This window comes from Onychomys torridus, chromosome 7, assembly GCF_903995425.1.
Source record: "Onychomys torridus chromosome 7, mOncTor1.1, whole genome shotgun sequence".
Taxonomy (NCBI): Eukaryota; Metazoa; Chordata; class Mammalia; order Rodentia; family Cricetidae; genus Onychomys; species Onychomys torridus.
In genome coordinates, this window is record NC_050449.1 from 25,077,836 (window position 1) to 25,096,334 (window position 18,499).

Sequence of the window (18,499 nt, forward strand, 5' to 3'; positions counted from 1 at the left end):
AAAACATTTCATTTTCATTTTTCTCATTTGATCTCATGAAGAAGACAGCATAGGAATTCTCCTATTTTAAAAATGAGGCCTAAACTCCATTCATTCAACTTCTAAGAGATCAAGCCAGCCAGAGGTGTTTATAGTTATGTTGTGACTTCCGAACAAATAGTGGTAGGGAGGCTTGAATGTCCTCAGAGGCACACTGGATTTAGGTAAAAAGCTTTCAAATTAAAATCTTACAGGTGTCACGGTGTCCAAATCTGGAACAGATACCTGTAGATCACCCTTCACACTCCATCTTACATCTCCCAAAAACTCAGGATCTACAAGTGTGCCATATTTGTTAGAAAGGGATCCCAGCTTTTGATTTTTGTCTGTGTCCCCACCCCAACCCCATTCTGCTACATTCTTTTCTTCTTTCTAATTTCAAAAAGTTGGTTGGAAGCAGCTTGGTGTTGTTCCATCCATCAAAGACACTTCCCAAAACACAGGGGTGACTTAGTCATCATAGACCTCTGTGTTTGACTTGTAGCCCCTTCTGTCTTCAGGGCCCATTTGCCAAGAAAACCAACAGAAGCGTAGGCAGCCTTCGGCAGCTGTCTCCCTTCTCTGAGATTTATAGTGTGCAGAAAGAAGCCATGGCTGGGCCACTAACCCTTGCCTTCCACCCCCTGTCCCTTCCAGCGGGATGCATAAGTATCGGGGACTTGCCCATTGCATGGATTGTTCATGATACATTCCTCAGTCTAGAGCAGCCGACTTATTACCAACATATTCGTGACAACACCCAGCCTGCAGTATTGCTGGTTTATTGCCTACATTTCAGTTTGATTGCTAGCTTTCAAAAAGGTCATTATTAAGAAAGTAAACCTAAGGTTTATGACCAGGTGTTTATATAAATACATATGAAATGCAAATACAAAGCATTTCTATTTATATACAGTCTATTGGGGTTTTTGTTTTGGGAGTTGGTTGGTTAGTTGGGTTTTGTTACTGTTTTGAGTTTTTGTTTGTTTGTTGATTCATTTTGTTTTTCACATCAAGGGTTCACCATGTAGTGAACTCTTGATTGTTCTGGGATTGCAAGTAAATGCCACCATGCCCAGTGCCTGCTTATTTGTTTGTTTGGGGACAGTCTTACCATGTAACCCAAGTTGGCCTCACTCATGATCCTCTCACCTCAACCTCAAAGTGCCATGATTGCAATTTACTCTGCATACTCCATCTTGTCCACAGTATTTAAAATCTGTCATCCAAAGTAGACCTGGAAGAGTGAGGGGAGTTACAGTATTTGTGATGTGCAGAGCATCAAAGCAAAGCAGTGGGAAGTGTAATCTGTCTGGTCCTCACGGGAGCTATCTGGTTCAGGATGTACCACGTACAAGACATGAGAGCTAACCCTCATGGCCTGGTGAAGAACAGCATCTGTCTACTGCTGGATGGGATGCAGTTTACAAACAGACATCATGATGACATGCTCATTTTGGCTATCTGGAAAAATCACAGTTCTGGAATCAGTGGAAAGAGGCAAAGCTGGAGCCAGGGAGACAAATTCGGAAAAAGTTAAACTGAAAGAGATAGAAGTTGGGAAGCTCAGCTTGGGCCTCTGCAAGCAGGATGGTGCAGGCAAGAGGTCTGTGAGCTGTTGAGGTGGTGGGGTCAATGAGATTAGATGTGTGCTGTTGGGGTGGGGTCAAGGACAAGAGAAATCAAGAATGAGTTGTAGAGTTTCTGCCTTGTGGGTTGAGAACTATAACTGATAGGATGACAGAATCTTTCTGAACAGTGTATCCAGATTGTGATTGGAAGGCTGTCACTGCCAAAATCAATAGCTTTGATTTGACTGCAAATGAATTACACTTGAAGAAACACAGACTCTCTCTAATAATTACTAGACTGCAGAGAGAAGACTTAAGGCCTAGATAATATATTTGCCTGTAAGTCTGTCTTTAGTTTTTGATTTTTATGGATTGTTTATTTGTTTGAGATAGGGCTTCCTGTACCCCAGGCTGGCCACAGATTCAGTATGTAGCTGAGGATAACCTTGAAGATCTGATCCTGTTGCCTCCACTTCCTGAGTGCTGGGATTACAAGTGTGTATCACCACACCCAGTTTATATTCAGTGCCATAGTCTGTGGTAATTCAGGGTGAATTCTAACCACAGACACTAGAAAGTATATGCTCTGCAGGAGACCATCACTCAAGGACAAAGGAGAAGTTGAAGACAATATATAAAATAAAAACTGAAAAACACCTGCCTCACATGGAAAAACAGCAGTGGGTGGAAGATCCTGGGATTCATAGAGAAACAAAACAGAGTGAGATTTTTTTTTTTTAAATCATACTGCTTTATGAGCTATATAACCAATGGAATTGAAATATTGGCACCAGAAATATTCATGAAAGTTCTAGAACAGAATTAAGTTAGATATATGACAGCTTACTGTGTATTTGTCACTCTTCTGCTAAATGCTCCAGGAAATAACCAAATGAGGAAGTCAGATCCCTGCCCTTCAAGCTGTAAGTCTTATTCTTTTGGCACTTACAAAAATCTGTACCAAATCAGAGGTTCAGTAAGTATGTGAACAAATTAAATACACAAGTCTAATGAGGGAAAAGAGAAGAGTCAGCATCAAATGAGAGTAAGGTCAATTCTGAGCTCAGATTCTAGATGACCACTAGAAGTTAGAGAGAAATATAAGAAATATAGAGTCAGCACTGCAGACCGAGTCGTAATGGAACTGATGAGAAGAGAGGCCAGCACACAAACGTGGCAGGAGCTAAGACTGATTAAAAGTCAGGAAAGAATGTGCTCTTAAAAGAGCCAGCAGTTGATTTCAAAGTCAAGCTGATTGTTTGGGGTAGATGCTAGACTATTAGCTGCTTACATCGAGAAAGCATTTATTCACTCACAACAAACAAATGGGTCTCCATTCTAGGCTGTATAATTCTGTTTTGGTTTCTTTGAAAGGAAAATGGTCTAATAAGAATGAACATGATGTCGGTAGAATTGAAAGCTACAATAATATGGAAGTAATAGAGCATCGAAGTATTTTGTCCGTTTTGTTTTTGTACTGAGAATCAAACCCAGGGCATGCATATGATATACAAGCATTCTGCTCCTGAGCTGTGTTTGCAGGCTATAGACACAGCTCATGATTCCCCCCAACTCATCCCTTACAGCAATTGCTTCAGCCATGCACCACCACAACTGGCTTAACCAGTTTCAAGTCCATGTGCCTTACATAGATGAATCCAGTCTGTGAAACTGGACAAATTTATATTTACCACTAGAGATCCAAGGTCCATAAGAAATGATCATTTGTGATCATTTGATGATGAATTGCAGATGGACAAATGTCTTGCCTTAAAAAAAAATGGCTAAAGGTTATGGCTCTGACTTCTATCTCTGGAAGTTTCTGAAGCATAGTATGAAATACATGTTTTCTCAACACTCAGGAAAGGAAACAGTAAGTCCAAGATAGTGGGATGGATTTTGTAAGCACATGTCCTGCCTGGTTATGGTAGCTTCTTTGAGAGGATTATGAAAAGAAATAGTGATGGTAACATATGTCTGGATTTCAACAGGTGTTTGTTATGCTGTGCCTATAGATAAAGATGTACATACTTGACCAGAATCAATTAGCACTTTAAAGTGATTTGTGGCTAGTTAAAGTGGTTTTTGCACACACACACACACACACACACACACACACACACAGGATGGCGGGCAGAGGGGAGAGAGGAATAACTGATGCTGTCCTGGAAAGCTATCTCTGGGGATGCAGCATTGCTCCTCTTCTTCCCCTGCCAGTGGTCTTCATCAGTAACTTTGGAAGCAACCCAATCTTAGAGAAAACGAATATTCAAGAAGATTTGAAACGTTGACATTATTATCTGAGACAAGAAAATAGAATTTGTATGACATACTTAGAAGCTGAAATTTAGATTTTCTTTTTGGTTCTTTGAAACAGGGTCTCTCTGTATGGTCCAGATTGGCCTGGGACTTCAAGTCCTCCTCCTTCTATCTACCTGGTCTGGGATTGCAGGCATGTGTTATCATGCCTGATTACTGCATATTTGTATTGCACAAGTACAGGTTTAGCTACAGGCTGCTGATTTTTTTAGTGGACTTATATGGACTTACAGTGTTAGTTGACTGCAAAGGCAGTGTCAGTTGGTACTTTTTGTGTGTGCTGCAAAGCCAGCATAGTCTAGACTGTCAGCTGACTGACAGCATTGAGATCAAAGAAGGCTCTGTTCCGTACATACAGCAGGTCAGGACCTCCAGGCATGTTTGGTTTTGGGTACTCTTCATTTAAGATAGGAATCATGAAGCAGCCCAGATCTGGAGGATGGAGCCAGGGTGAGAAATAGTCCACTTCTCTCCATCATTCAACAAATCCAGAGGACAGACAGAGCCAGAGTGAGAAAGAAGTAGTCCACTTCTCGCCATCATTCAAGACAGCATTAGGTGGCTGATGGGTGCCCAGCTCTGAGGCTAAAAGAGTCAAGTCTATTTAGCTTACAGAAGAGATGTAAGAGAGAAATAATTACTGAATTAAAATTGTAATGTACCATCTTTAGAGATAGACTTACCTTAATACCTATTAACCCAGAGGGTAGAACTAAAACAAGGGACTAGAATTCACAAAGAGACAATATTTTAAAAGCACTTCTAATATACTAAAATTATACTTTTAATTAAGCTTCCCTATGGTCACATTGCTAATGAATGGCAGAAATAAAATAAAAGCCTATTTCTAGATTCAATAGACAAGCCCTTGTTTATGTCTTGAACTTATGGAGCAGGGCTCTGCTTCAAAAGGAGGTTGGATAGGATACATTCCCTTCCAGTTCTTAAGTTGTTTGTTCCTGTAAGCCACTTGAAAAGGCTTTCCCATTGGTTCTCAGCATTTATATGTATGGAATTGGTGAGATTGAGAAAGGTCACCTCTACAGTTCAACAGAGGATTTTTAGAAGTTCCTTACTTAAGACCCTTGAATATTTAATGCATATTATCATAGCATCTATGATTTATAGATTTCTAATTAAAAAGAAAATAGTGACTTTTGGGGCTGGAGAGATAGCTCCAGGGTTAAGAGCATTTTCTGCTCTTCTGATGTCCTGGGTTCAATTCCCAACCTACATGATGATAACTGCAATCCCAGGGGATCTAACATTCTCTTCTGGTCTCTGCAGGTACCAGGCACACATGTGGTGTACAGACATACATGGAGGGAATATACCCATACACATAAAATAAGTTTAAATATATATGCTGCCTGTAATTCCCAAAGAATTATTACAAATATATTTTCTAAAACCATTGCCTGTTTGCCCTAGATATAAAAGTAAAGGAACCAGATTATTAAGCTGTAGTGTTAAGGAGGGTTAGGTCTTCTTTTGGTGGACATGTCTTAGAGATGTGGACCCGTGGTCTAAGCCATGGAAGCAAAGGTCACAGAAGGTGCGTCCACACTCAGTAAGCCATTTCAGACTTCACAATAAGTGCATGGAGCAGGAAACAGGAGCTCCTCGCCCTCTAAGAGTTCATTTCCTCCTCATTCTTCTCCTGTAGAGTACAGGAAAGAGTAGTGACCTAAATACACAGTCAGAGGGCAGCAATGTTGAACTTTCTCAGACACAGCCGAGGAACTTGGGTCTGGCGGGCTATCAGACTGAGAAGTGTAAAGCTGCTGGCTGACAACGGAGATTGTGAATAAACACAAGAAGGGGCCATTGCAGGAAAAGAGGCCTGAGAAAGGAACCTGGGAAAGAAGCTGCTCTCAAATGTGAAACCGGCAAGAGCAACTTACTGAATGGGAAAGTCCACACTGTGCCTCCCAGGGCCTGCTTCCTCTCCTGCTCTACAGATGGGTGCTACTGAACAGTGAGCCAGTGCTCAGTGTGCTCAGTATATAATTTACAGGGCTCCAGGAGGTGGCCAGTGTTTCTAGGAAATGAAAAATGGCTTGGGCTGTCTCAGAAGTCCTAGTCCATTATACTGTATCATTGTATTAAAACTTTTCTGAAAACTTATGTCCACAGTAAGAAATAAATTTTATATAGAAAAAAAATTTTACTGAATGCTCATGTATACAGACATGCATGCAGGTATGCATGCATATTTAATCTATATACACATAGGTGCATGCATGCATGAGAAACAGAAGTATCCTAAAAGGTATAATACACTTCTATATTTTTTTATTCAATTTCTACTTAGAGTTTTGTAAATGTTGATACAAATGATAACACATGTTCTCTAATGATGTCCAGCCACAATTTGAAATACACTGTGCTAAACTGCCAAGCTTTTAAAACTCACTGTGAAAGTAGCCCAATATATTTCATCTAGAGGGTCCTAAGTCTAAGGCAATGATTCTCAGCCAGAGGCATTTTATTCTCAGGGGACATATGGCAGTGTCTGGAGTACTTTTGATTGTCATAGCTACCATCTAGTTAAGGTAGACGGTCAGAGATATTGGCTGAACACTTCCTAATATCCAGAATAGCCCCTCACAGTGAAGAATTAGCAGTCAAACCCTCAGGAAATATATGACCAAAAACCTTGCTTCAAGGGTCCTAAGGTGAGTCACCACTTTTAATCTATTGTAGGTCGATTTCAAATAGTAGAAAATGTCCATAAACAGAAGAACAAGTCATTCAAGGTTAGCTTTAACCTGATCATGTTTTCTCTTTCTTTCTTTCTTTCTTCCTTTCTTTCTTTCTTTCTTTCTTTCTTTCTTTCTTTCTTTCTCTCTTTCTTTCTCTCTCTCTCTCTCTCTCTCTCTCTCTCTCTCTCTCTCTCTCTTTCTCAACAGTATTTGATATCTTACGGTAAGGTTGAAGCATCTTCCATTCAGAATGCACTGAGAATGTTTGTTAGAGTATTATTAATACACATATTTTCTATTTCACACCTTTGCAGTCATTTCTCTTCCATTTAAGTCATCTAATCCAGGACCCTCCCTCACTTAGTCTGCGGCTCTCTTACACAAGAAGTGAGAGGGGAATTCAGCTATCTCCATTAGACACAATCTCTAGTGTCTTCTCCCCTCCATCCTGAGATTTGATTCGGCTGTTTTCATGGAAGTGACCTTCTACTAACCTTGAAGTGCTGTCCTAAGCCCTGGTATTAAACTGTCTCCATTTTAGTCACCATTCCATTTCTCTATCTGTAGCTATTTCAGACCAGGTTCTTCTGAACATGGACTAACATACACTCTCTGTGACAGCAAGCCCTGATTCTCACCTCCTCCTTCCATAGCTGGCAAAGCTGCCAAAGCGCTCCAGTGTCCTAGATGTCCCAGGACAGTCTATTGTTTATCCTTTTTCCCTATTGTTGCTTTGTTTTATTTTGAATTTTGGTCATGTTATTTGCTATTTTGGAGTCTTCCATTCAAAGATGCTTGACAGATTAAGTTTGTGAGTGGGGGTTGGGGATTGGAGGGATAAAGGTAGAGTGACAGAAAAAGACCTCTCTAAATCAAATATCAGACCTGGAATGGTGATGGGAAATAAAACCAGTGCTGCTGGAGGCTATTCTCTACCGTTTATTTCAGTGTGTTTACTTCATACGTCTTGTGTTACATAAACAATGGTATTTGTGTTAGTAAATGATGCAGCAGAAGTTACTTCTGATAACTAGACAGAGAGATGTGGTGTGTGTGTGTGTGTGTGTGTGTGTGTGTGTGTGTGTGTGTGTGTGTGTGTATAGCTACCTTGGATTTAGATTTAGGTTAACCAGAGGGTAAGTGAGCTGGGTATAGTGGTACACTCCCATAATCCCAGCATCAGAAGGTGAAGGTAGGAAGATGGCCAGTCAAGGCCAGTCTAGAAACCTACTGCAGTACATCAGTTCCATCCCTTTACTTTGAGGGAGCTATAGCAATACAGATCTCTTTTTAACCTTTCCATTGCTGTGTTAAGAATAGGACAGGACTGGAAAGAGAGCTCAGCAGTCAAGAGGACTTGAAGCTCTTACAGAGGACCGAGGTAGACGGCTCACAACCTCCTAATTCTAATTCCCAGTGGAGCTAAAGTCCACTTCTGGCTTCCCTGGATACCCACATGCATTTCCACATACACAGACACACATGTACACATAAATAAACAATAAAACAATCTTTTAAAATGTGAAGGAATAGGATAACATGGAATAGAGAGAGGAAAGGACCAAATGAAGGGTCACAAGGTCATGCTCTCCTGATCATGCCTTCATGTTTGCCTTCCCTGTGGTAGGTAGGGTGGTTTCTGAGTAAACCCAGTAGGACTCAGGGAATTAAAGTTTGATAAAGAAATGGAAGGCTGGAGCTGGAGAGGTGGGTCATGGGTTTGGGGCATTGGCAGCTCTTGCAGAGGACCTGGGTTCAGTTCTTAGCACCCACATGGTGGCTGATAGCCATCTATAACTACAGTCCCAGGAGATCCAACCTCCTCCTCTGGCCTCCACAGGACCTGCACACATGTGGTACACAGATATACATGGATATAAAATACCCATCCACATAAAATAAAATCTCAAAAAAGTTTGATAAATGGGTTTAGAGAAAAATGGCAGAATAAAAGAAGGGGAACCTGGGGATAGAGAAATTTATCTCTCTTTGTTTTCTAGAATCTCCTGGTATTTATTTCCATCTAATCATCAAGAAAAGCAAATTATACAAAAGCCTGGACCTACAGCTTTGAACTACCTCCTGTGTAAAACTAAGGCATGTCTTGGAGACTGGATTCAAGGACAGCTTAGACACTTAAGCAGAGTAGTATTTGAGGAATGTGACATTTAGGCAGGGGTAGGTGTGACAGCAATCTTTTAGTTTTCACTTGGTTGTTTTTCCTGCTGCACTGGAGTGTTCCTTGTTCATGATGAGGCAACACCCTACCCTCCGTTCAGAGCAGAGGAGTTACTGAGTAGGACCAGGAAGTGAGGCAGGCCTGAAGAAAGCAGGACTGCAGGAAAAACTGGGCAAGAGGAAAATCTGGAAAGAACGGGGTTTAGGTTACATGTGCCACCCGTGACCTGTGAGATACACTCTAGAACCTCCTCCACCTCCCTTTGTAGACCTGAATTCTTTCTAGTTCTGCAGTTTGCCCAGGCTTGTCTCAGACATTCCTAGGGATGACTTTGGGGCCTTCACTTGACCAGCTCTGTGCTTCAACTTTGTCCTGCCGCCTTTTAGGGACTGTTTGATTAGCTTGGAAGTTTCAGTCCTCAGTGACAGTTCTTGCTTTGCCTCCCCGTATTTAGCTTACCAACTCAGCCCCATCACCGGGAGCTGAATTTGACCATTTTGGACTTCAACTCTTCCTCCCAACATTCATAGAGTTTGAAGAATTGTAGTCAGACTTGTATAAGTTCATGCTTCGTGACATACTAAAAACTGTTTACACCCTACATCTGTGCATGGGATGCTAACTTCCTGCAGAAGAGAACAAAAAGGACATCTTTGCCATAATGAAATCTGAGATCTTGTCCTCATTGGATAAATTAATGTAGACACAAAAGAATCCAATCCTGTCTTCTGAGACATGCCCAGAAGATGGCTGATGTGCCCAGATGTTCTTTTATATAAGGAGAGATTGTGTGGATGCTGTGGTTGCTTGGGAGAGTTTGAATGCCTCATTTCTAGCCCAGGAGATAGAAAAAGAGTCAGCCTGGGTCATTCTATGCATATGTGAATGAAGCTGAGCTAAATCTCATCCTGGTTAATGTATTCTGTGCCAAGATTCACCAGTCTCCTCGAAGATCCAAGTCAGCAAGACTTTGCCCTTTCCCTCCATCCTAGGTGAGAAAAGCACACGTAGTTCACCTTAGTAAACGTGCAAATGTGCATGTGGCTTTCAGTGAAGAGGGAGTCCTGGAGCCACCTTATCCCCTGCAGAGAACCTGATCGGGTCATTGCAGCCACCTCCCTCGGGTGCTGCTCTTCTATAAACAGGAACAGGAATTCTTCTTGCCACTAGATCCCTCTTGTCAGGCGGCTTAGGCTTGCTGAATGAAAAGCCCATGAAAAGGAGATGCAGCCCTAATAATAACAGACACGATCCTGTTGGCTATTCTGGGCAAGAGCAGCTTTGTGCCGCGCTTGATCTCCATCGATGCCTGCCATTCTTGCCCTGCTGTTACCTTTGGACTTCCTATTCTTAGAATCATTTGTGAGCCTTGGGCTTGGGGGATTGCAGCCCCCAGGACTGGAATGCCCAGCTGGAGTGGAATGCAGACAGTCTGACAGAATGGAGGTTAAATAAAGTTTGCCTGGTCAGCCCTTCTTCACTTGGATGGATGACAAGTAATTTGGATATAAGAGCAATGACATGAGTTGTCATATAGTGTAATCCCAAACAACCTTCTGATATAAGTAGAAGTGGTTGATGGTCCATCCATGACCAGCGCAGCCATGCCAGTCTCCAAGGAGATACATACTAAGGCAGCCTCAACAGTGACTAGGTGTCACTAGGAAAAGATATAGAAACAAAAGAATAATGTTGACATGCCTTCCAGGTTTTCAGCAGAGCTCTGGAATTGGCGTATCTGCTCCTTAGAGTTACTAAATCATGTTTGAAAGCATGACGAAGGGGAAAACCTTCATAATCATGAGACTAGATGTCAGTCAACAAACATTTCTTGAGCCACAAGGTACTTTGGGGATTTTTAAGAAGTACAAGACAGAATTCTTGTAGTACTGACAGTCTGGTTAAAACATAAAGCCATAAACACATGGGAAAGGAATTCATATTCCAGAGTATGTTAGCTCCACACATTTGCAGCAGCACCAAGTGCCAGAGGGGGCATCAGGAGAAGAGCACTTTGGCTGGGCCTCTCAAGGAGGGTTTCATGCAACAGGCAGTGGGTGTTTACATCAGCCTTTGCAGAAGCAGAGAAGAGAGGCTTGAAGCAGTGTGTGGGTGTAGAACATCCTGCAGACAAATCAAAGGCCTTCCGGGCTCCCTGGCTGTAGCAGAATGACAAGGAAGTAGAATAAGAGATTGGGTGAAAATCACCAAAATCTTAACTTCAGAGTAGTGTGTACAAGAGAGATGGAGACTGGGGCCTGTTCACCTTTTCTCTACAAGGACCTAGTATAGTATTATCACAGTTGCTTCTGTTGAAATGTGTAATACAATTTGCTGAGCTGGCTTGGTTTCCATCGTGAAGGCTGATGATGCTGACTCTGGCTACTTACGTGAGTTCTCTTCTGTCAGTCTATTAGGATGACTATAAGAAAATATAGAAAATATAGTGGATACCACTTGTAAAGCCTGTAAACAATGGAAATTCTCTTCTCACACTTCTCAAGACTGAGAAGTCAGGATCCAGGCATGCGTAGACTCGGTCATATGCCTACTTTTTGGTTCACAGACTTCTCTGTCATTCCTATACTCTTACATGGTAAAAAGTGAAGCACCTCAGAGCCCATGCTCACTTATACTATCTCTTCACAATTGGAATTTCAAAATATGAGTCTGAGAGGAGAGGTAGACATCCAGCCCATTGCCTTGAAAATGCCTGTCTTTTCTGAGTTTTCTTCTCTCTTCTACCACAGGTGGCTAGAAGTACAGGTGTCCAATCTAACATGTCCCCAGCGCTGGGTACAGTACCTCCGGCTTCTTCGGGAATCTATTTGGCCTGGGGGAGTGTTGCCTAAGTTTCCACGGCCTGGAAGGACTCAGGCACAGAAAGCAGCTACTGAGAAGCAGGCTTTGCAGAGCTTGATGAGTATCCTGCCAGGTAATGGGACCAGGGAGATGGTGATACTGGTATTGTATATTCTTTCTTCCCATCCTGCTTTGCCACTGCTGCCTGACATGCTTCCCCATCTCCAAAAAAGCCCTCAAGGTCCCACTTTGCCAACTAATGGGAAGATGATCATGGCTGTGATTCTCCCATCCTTCACTCAAGTTATGGCAAGTGAGTAGAAGGCTCACTGGCCCCAGATGCTAAGGGACAGTCCTGCAGACATGTGGGTTTAAAACTTTGGAGCAGCTCTGAAAAAGCTATTACTGCAATGGCAGATCTCAGCACCATTCCCACTACACGACAATCTTGAGTTCTCCACTAACACGGTGTTTGGGGACCAGAGAAGAGCGTACTGTCTCCTTAGGGCTCACACTTGATTGTGTCCTTAGCGATAGTAAAAGCACAGCCTGAGAAGGGTTTTTTCCTTCTCTTGTGTTGTTTTTCAACAGCCTATGGCTGTGTTAGCCAGGGAAGAGTTATGAACTGGGCCCTGGATAATCCACTTGAGTTACCTTTTTTTCCAAACTAAACGGTGATCTCAAAAATATCTCTGCACCTTTGTGGCAGGTTGTAAAGCCCTCTTGAGGTTCATTCTTAATCACATAATCTTAAAAACTGTTCTGTTTTTATTTGACTCTGTAGCTTAGGGCTATACTAGAAGTAGCCAATCTGCGAGATACTCTTCTTTGATTCTAAGGCTGTGGTGGTAACACAACTGTCTTATTTGGTTTTCTCCTTCAGATTTTTTAGTAGAAATTCTGGGGGTGAACAAGTGCCGGCTGAGCTGGAGTCTAGTCTTGGAATCGTTCCAGCAACCACTCATCAACAGGTAGGCTGGAGTGTGCAGTACCCAACACAGCATAGCTAAGCTGTCCACTGTCCCAGGTGACAAGGTTGGTAAGTGCAGAGCCCACTATGAATAGGTCTGCACTTGACATGTGCTGACTGGAGGATCCAATATCCAGATTCTACACACACTCAGGGGAAGCCATGCTGCCAACTTTTGAGCAGGTGGCTTTGTGGTCATAAGCTGCTGGAGGACTAGCCACTATTTGTATTTGGAAGAACTCAGTGCAGACCCCAGCAAGAGCTATTAAAAATGCTCTGTTAAACCTCTGGGCAAGAATAGTCCTTGTGACTAAATTTCATAAAATGCCACACTTTTTACAGCATTACATTAGCACTTCAGCATGATACTGAAGAAGTATGCTCAATGGTTTTTCCCAATATTTGCCAGTTTCTATGTCAGGAACGTGCCCTGGCCTATGTAGTGCAAGCTGTGTGATATCTTTCACCACAGGTTCCCAGCCTCACGACAAAACTGTGATTACTAGTGAGATCAGAAGTTGTCATTGTTTAGCAGGATATAGACAAGATAGTAAGGGTTGCATCTTAGAAAAGGACTGGAACCTAGAAATTTCAGGAGATAGATCCCATCCCTAGGCTGGAAGGCTTTGGGAAAGTGTCAAGTACCCTTGCACCTACCTTCTCAAGCCTACACCAGTGTGTAGTCTCCCAACTCTCAGTCCTCAAGGACTCAGTTGATGGAGAGTAAATTCATAGTGACCCATCATCAGAAACAACAGTCAGCTGTAGTGACATCACAGCAGTTCCTCCCAGGCTCTACAGAGCAGTGCTGATGTGTTGACATAACTGCAGAGCATGTCATTTGTGTGGCCCGGTCTCCAGTATGTTCTTGTCCGTGTTGAGCTGTAGCTTTAGTAGTGCAGTAGACATTGATCCCATGGCAGCTGCACTACAGACTGTAGCTTCTGCTAACAGGTGAGGCGTCTTCTGTTCTCTATAAGATGAGAGCTGTGTGAGGCAGACCCTCTTCTCAATTGGTTCTTCTCTCTGTTTGTTTCAGACATTTGATTTACTGCCTTGGAGACATCATCCTAGAGTTCTTGGACCTCGGTGCCTCTGTTGAGGAGCCTGCCCCAACCACTTCTGCCTCAGATTCCCCAGGCAGCCTCAAGAGGATGGCCGTCTCCACCTAGCTAGGAGTTATTCACAGTCTTCAAAGAGAGCTTTTCAACCACCCAGAGACCAATTAAGATGCCTGTGCCCTCTGGAGCTAGGCTGCCTTAGCTGGCCTCCATCTCAGTGGCTCAGTTCTCCTGCCAGGTCTCCCTTAGTAGCAGGTGACAGGGATATATCACCCAATTGCATGCATATCTGTTTCCATAGTCTTATGCCATGTGGATTGCTGCTGGTGAGGTGGTCTTGTTACTTTGGAAAGGAAGCTATGAAATGGGAGCTTCTCCTTTGCCACCTTCTCACCATCATGGTTAGCCAACAGCATGGTCCTGTGCATGCATGCACCTAATCCACAAATGCACAAGCACTGGGTAGTACAGGCAAATACTGTAGCCAAATCTGGGAGGATAAACCATCTCCTGAGTTCTCTTTTCCCACCTGGAAACCAAACATTCGTTCAGGATCCCTCCTTCGCCCTGACTAGTTCTGCAGCAGTTCCAAAAGAGGAAAGGAAAGTATGTCTCAAGGGACTTCTTGCTCTTTGGCATCACACAAGGATCTTCTAGGGGATGTCAGGAAAGCTACTTCCTTGGGTGGCTATACTTTTCCTGTCCAGAAGGCTTCAAAGCACACTGTCAAACTTCTGGTAAATCCACCCCACCCTTCACACCCTTTCCTGCAAGAGATTACACCACAGATTTTCTTAACTCTCCTTCCAAGAGCAAATGAGTTTTGGATTTGCAAGTTTCCCTCTATCTTAACAGAGTTGCATGACAAGTTACATATTGGGCCTCAGTGTTTCCAAAGAGAAGGGAAAGTACTTGTTCCATAGCTGAGGGTGTACAAGGAATAGAAGTCGGGATAAGTGGGAATCCCTCCACAAGACTTTGGCAAGAATCGTTTACTCTGAACACATAATATAGAAAACTTGCAGGATATGAACTTCACTTCCTGTTCCTTAAAGGTTGAATTAGTCCTTAGGCCAGCAATGAAAGCCAAAGTGCTCTGTGTCCATCAGATAGAGGGGAATGACTCAGAGGAACTGTTAGAAGCAAGGGCGTTGGAGGAACAGTCACAAGGAAAATGCTGCCCCCAGTAAATGCATATGAGTAGCCAGTGTTCACACGGGACCAATGGGAGACCGTAACCATCCCCAGCTCCTGAGCATCTGTGTAGCTCCAGCCCCACTTTCCTGAACTACAGGATCCATGTGGAGGGGGTCTTGGAGGAAGACTGGGGAGAATGGAGTGAGGCATCAAGAGCCAGCATCAAGGATTTCCAGACTCTGAAGTATGTGATGAGCACACAATTAAAGTTGTTCACAGAAAAACATTGTGAAATCACTGCCCTCCTACCCCAAGAGGCTCATAATGTACATCACTCTCTGGTATAACTGGGAGGCTTGAGATGCTGCTCTTGGCAAAAGGCAAGAGGTGAATGAGATAAAGTTTCATGCCCTCTTCTGGCCTTGAAGCATGACTTGGTGGTTCCAAAGTTCTTGAAGTATCCCCTTCCCTTGGCCCTCAGAGGCAGAGGTAACTCAACATGTTGTCCTCTGAGTACCTCCCAGGGTATGGCTCCAGGGGACACCTGGGATCTGCTCCTGCAGTAAGGACCACTTGATTCTGTTTGAGTGGAGTAAGTCCTGACTTCTGGCACTCTTCTCTCCCCACATCCACATGTCCATAGCCACCTATGTCACTTTTGAATCTACCACCAGTCCTGGTGCACATGCGCATAAACCTGTTGATAACCCAGTGTGCCATGAGTTCCCCAGGGCAGTGCTGTCTAAAGGATCTTGTCATGCTTTCACCCAGAGAACGTCCTTACATTTTATTTTATATAAGAGGACCTCATTTTTACTCCACTGCCCCGAAAGATAAACTATCCTCAAGAGGAAAATGATAAAGATAACCAAGGGAAATCATCAAAACCCATCTGGCTTTGAAAAGGACCTGCCAAGTTTGAGTAGCATGTTCAGACCACATGATCATCAGTATATAGGAGAGCCTGAGTGTCAGGATGATGCTCCAGGTTGGGAGAATGAAAAGCAGAGGAAAACTTAGCCCATACTGGCCCATTGCTTTTCTTTCCTTTTTGTTTGTTTGTTTGCTCTGGATATTTTTATAATTAAGTTTACTCATTTAATTCAAAATATTAATATCTGAAATAAGACCAGCACCCTTTCTGTCTTGATTGCACATCTAGTAAAAGATGAGGGATAAAAGATACTGAGCTCTTTCTGTCATACTCGAAATGTGATCCTTGCCATTATTTATTGAAGTTCAAGAAAGCTGTATTTAATTGTATAATATTATATCTGCTATAATAGCCCACAATTTTTGTTTTCAAGATTAAGTTTCATAGAACCTAGAGGAAAACACACTCTTAGATCTGAGCATAGAAACATGTACGAATTTAATATTAACAGAAGTTACCCTGACTTCCATTTTGAAGTTTCCAAAATACAACATGATTTTTTGTTATAAGGGTGCCATAGAGCTCTGCCTATAAACACTGTTGTACACTACATCTCTAAAAGATTTCCATCATGCATAACTATAATTTTATACTCAATGAAAAGCAATCTGTCCTATCCCCTGCAGGGTGGTGGTGGTGGTGGATTGGATGGTTACCATTGCACTTTCTGTACATGTGAATCACACTACGAGTGAGTGGAGTTGTGCAGTGTGTGCCCTATGACTGGCTTATTTCACTTAGCATTATATCTTCCACTTCACCTATGTTGCAGCGTGTGAAAAAGTTCTGTTTTTTTGGATATACCACATTTTCTTCGTCTGTTCATCCTGTAATGGACATTTAGGCTGCTTTCATTTCTTGGTTATTGTGAATACAATGGAAAATGGCAGTGTAAGTATTTCTGTGGAACCTGCATTCAATACTTTTAGATATAAGTACCCAAAAGTAAGATTGCTAGATTATATAATCGTTGTGTTTTAATTTTTGAATAAAGTTACTGTTCTGTGTAACAGCTACATTTCTACCAACAGTGCATAGAGGTTCCAATTTTTGATGTACGTGCACTCACACATTTAATAATGCCTCCCTCACTCATGTGGGATGCTGCTTAGCTATGGTTTTGATTTGTATCACCCAGACATTCTTGATTCCTGCTCAGCCCATTCATTTCTTCCTTTGCTCTCAGCACCTAACAGTTCTTGAGTCCTAGATGGGGTGACAGTGTGTAAACATAGTTCTGGCTGTATGAGCTGTAGGATGTTCTGGAAAGGAATTAAGTTGCCAGGAACATTGTATTTTCTTCCATAAAGCCAGTGCGTAAGTAAATTGAGTCTCAGGGGTTCATTGATTCAACACTTTTGGGACCTCACAAGAACTGTTTTTGTTATTGTTATTGTTTGTTTGTTTGTTTGCTCTTCCATCCTAAACATTTTAGGTCTGCCCTGAGACTCCCTGCTGCATGCTTACTGTGCTTCCCAACACCTCATCCAGACCTACTGTCTGGGAGGTAGGGCGTCTCTTTCAAAGAATGAGGGATCCATCAGGAAACCTGCAGGAATCTCCTTACTCATTGCTGTCACCCCCAGTGCCAGTCCATACACATTAAAAATGGTTGGCTTGCAGTAGTACTTACTCCCAAGAATACAGCAAGTACTACATGAAGGTCAGACCAATAAAAGAATGGATTATCAAGGAAGAAACGAGTGTGCATTGATAGACATAGTCTCCCTAGGGATTCATTCCAAAAATCTCCCATGGAAGTCCAAGAGCTACCATGTGTGGAGGTCATTGCTTGAAACACTTGGCATATATTATCATTTAACCCAGGAGTCAACACCATGAGGTAAGTTCTGACGTGTTTCTATTTTATAGATGTGGAGCATGACACGCAAGTTGACACGCGACACATCAGTTGCTTGCGAGGAAGTAACAAACAGCTAGATCAAAATCTCATCAGTCTCTCTCAAAGCACACCTACTGAACCACTGTGCTCAGTTGCCTTTTTGTCTTAAAAAGCAAAATCTGACCAGGTTCTCAGTTCTTGAGAAGTCTCTAGCCTAACACAGTAGCCAGAAAGCTTCTGTAAAGGATCAGAAGCAAATTTTTCCAGCATTGTGACTGCATCCTCAGCTGTAACCACTCAATTCTACCATGGTAGCAAGAAAACAGGCACCAACAATTCGTAAATAAGTGAAGCCGTGTTCTAACACAGTGTGAATTAAAAACACAGGCAGCTGGCCAGATTTGATCCTTGAGTGGTAGTTTTCAGACCCAGTCCAGTGAGTTACAAGAGTGCTACTCAAACTGTTGGGTCTGCAGTTTACCTGCAGTCTTATAAGATATGCAAAATTTGACTTGGTAGTCTGGGATGAGACCCAGTAAAAATATAAATGCCATGCTGTGCGATGTTGATACTTCCCATCCCTTTACTAAGGAGACAGCACCTGTCATATGTCCTTTCTACCGGAGCAGTATGACTTTCCCTGGCTGAGGGCTAGCTTGTCCTCGATAGGAAAGGGATGGGCACTAGGGAAGAGCTGGTCATTGGCAAGGAGAGGAACTGTGATGCTTTTATAGTTGAAGGCCCAGCTGGACAAGCTCTGCCATAACTTGGCCTCCTCTGTTTCCTTTCCACTAGAAATGCCAGAAATCACAGGACAGTCATTCTCCCTGCCTTTGTGGAAAAGGGAATGAAAGCATTGAAGGGTGAAATTCAACTAGCAAGCCTGTATCACTTCTTTGAGGTGGAACACTGCTACAGAAAAAATGGGATTTCTCAAGAGAGCACATGAGAGAGGCATTG

General features: G+C 42.7%; 1 protein-coding gene across 1 annotated transcript in view; it reads left to right on the forward strand.

Moving 5' to 3' along the window:
• The window catches only part of Snx19 (sorting nexin 19), a 38,110-nt gene extending 21,384 nt beyond the window's left edge, over positions 1-16,726 (forward strand). Inside the window, exons 9-11 of the mRNA XM_036192495.1 lie at positions 11,543-11,727; positions 12,478-12,565; positions 13,604-16,726. Of these exons, the coding sequence (XP_036048388.1) occupies positions 11,543-11,727; positions 12,478-12,565; positions 13,604-13,736 (406 nt within the window). The 3' untranslated portion in view covers positions 13,737-16,726. The remainder of the gene's footprint in view (positions 1-11,542; positions 11,728-12,477; positions 12,566-13,603) is intronic.
• The last annotated feature ends 1,773 nt before the right edge of the window (positions 16,727-18,499 follow it).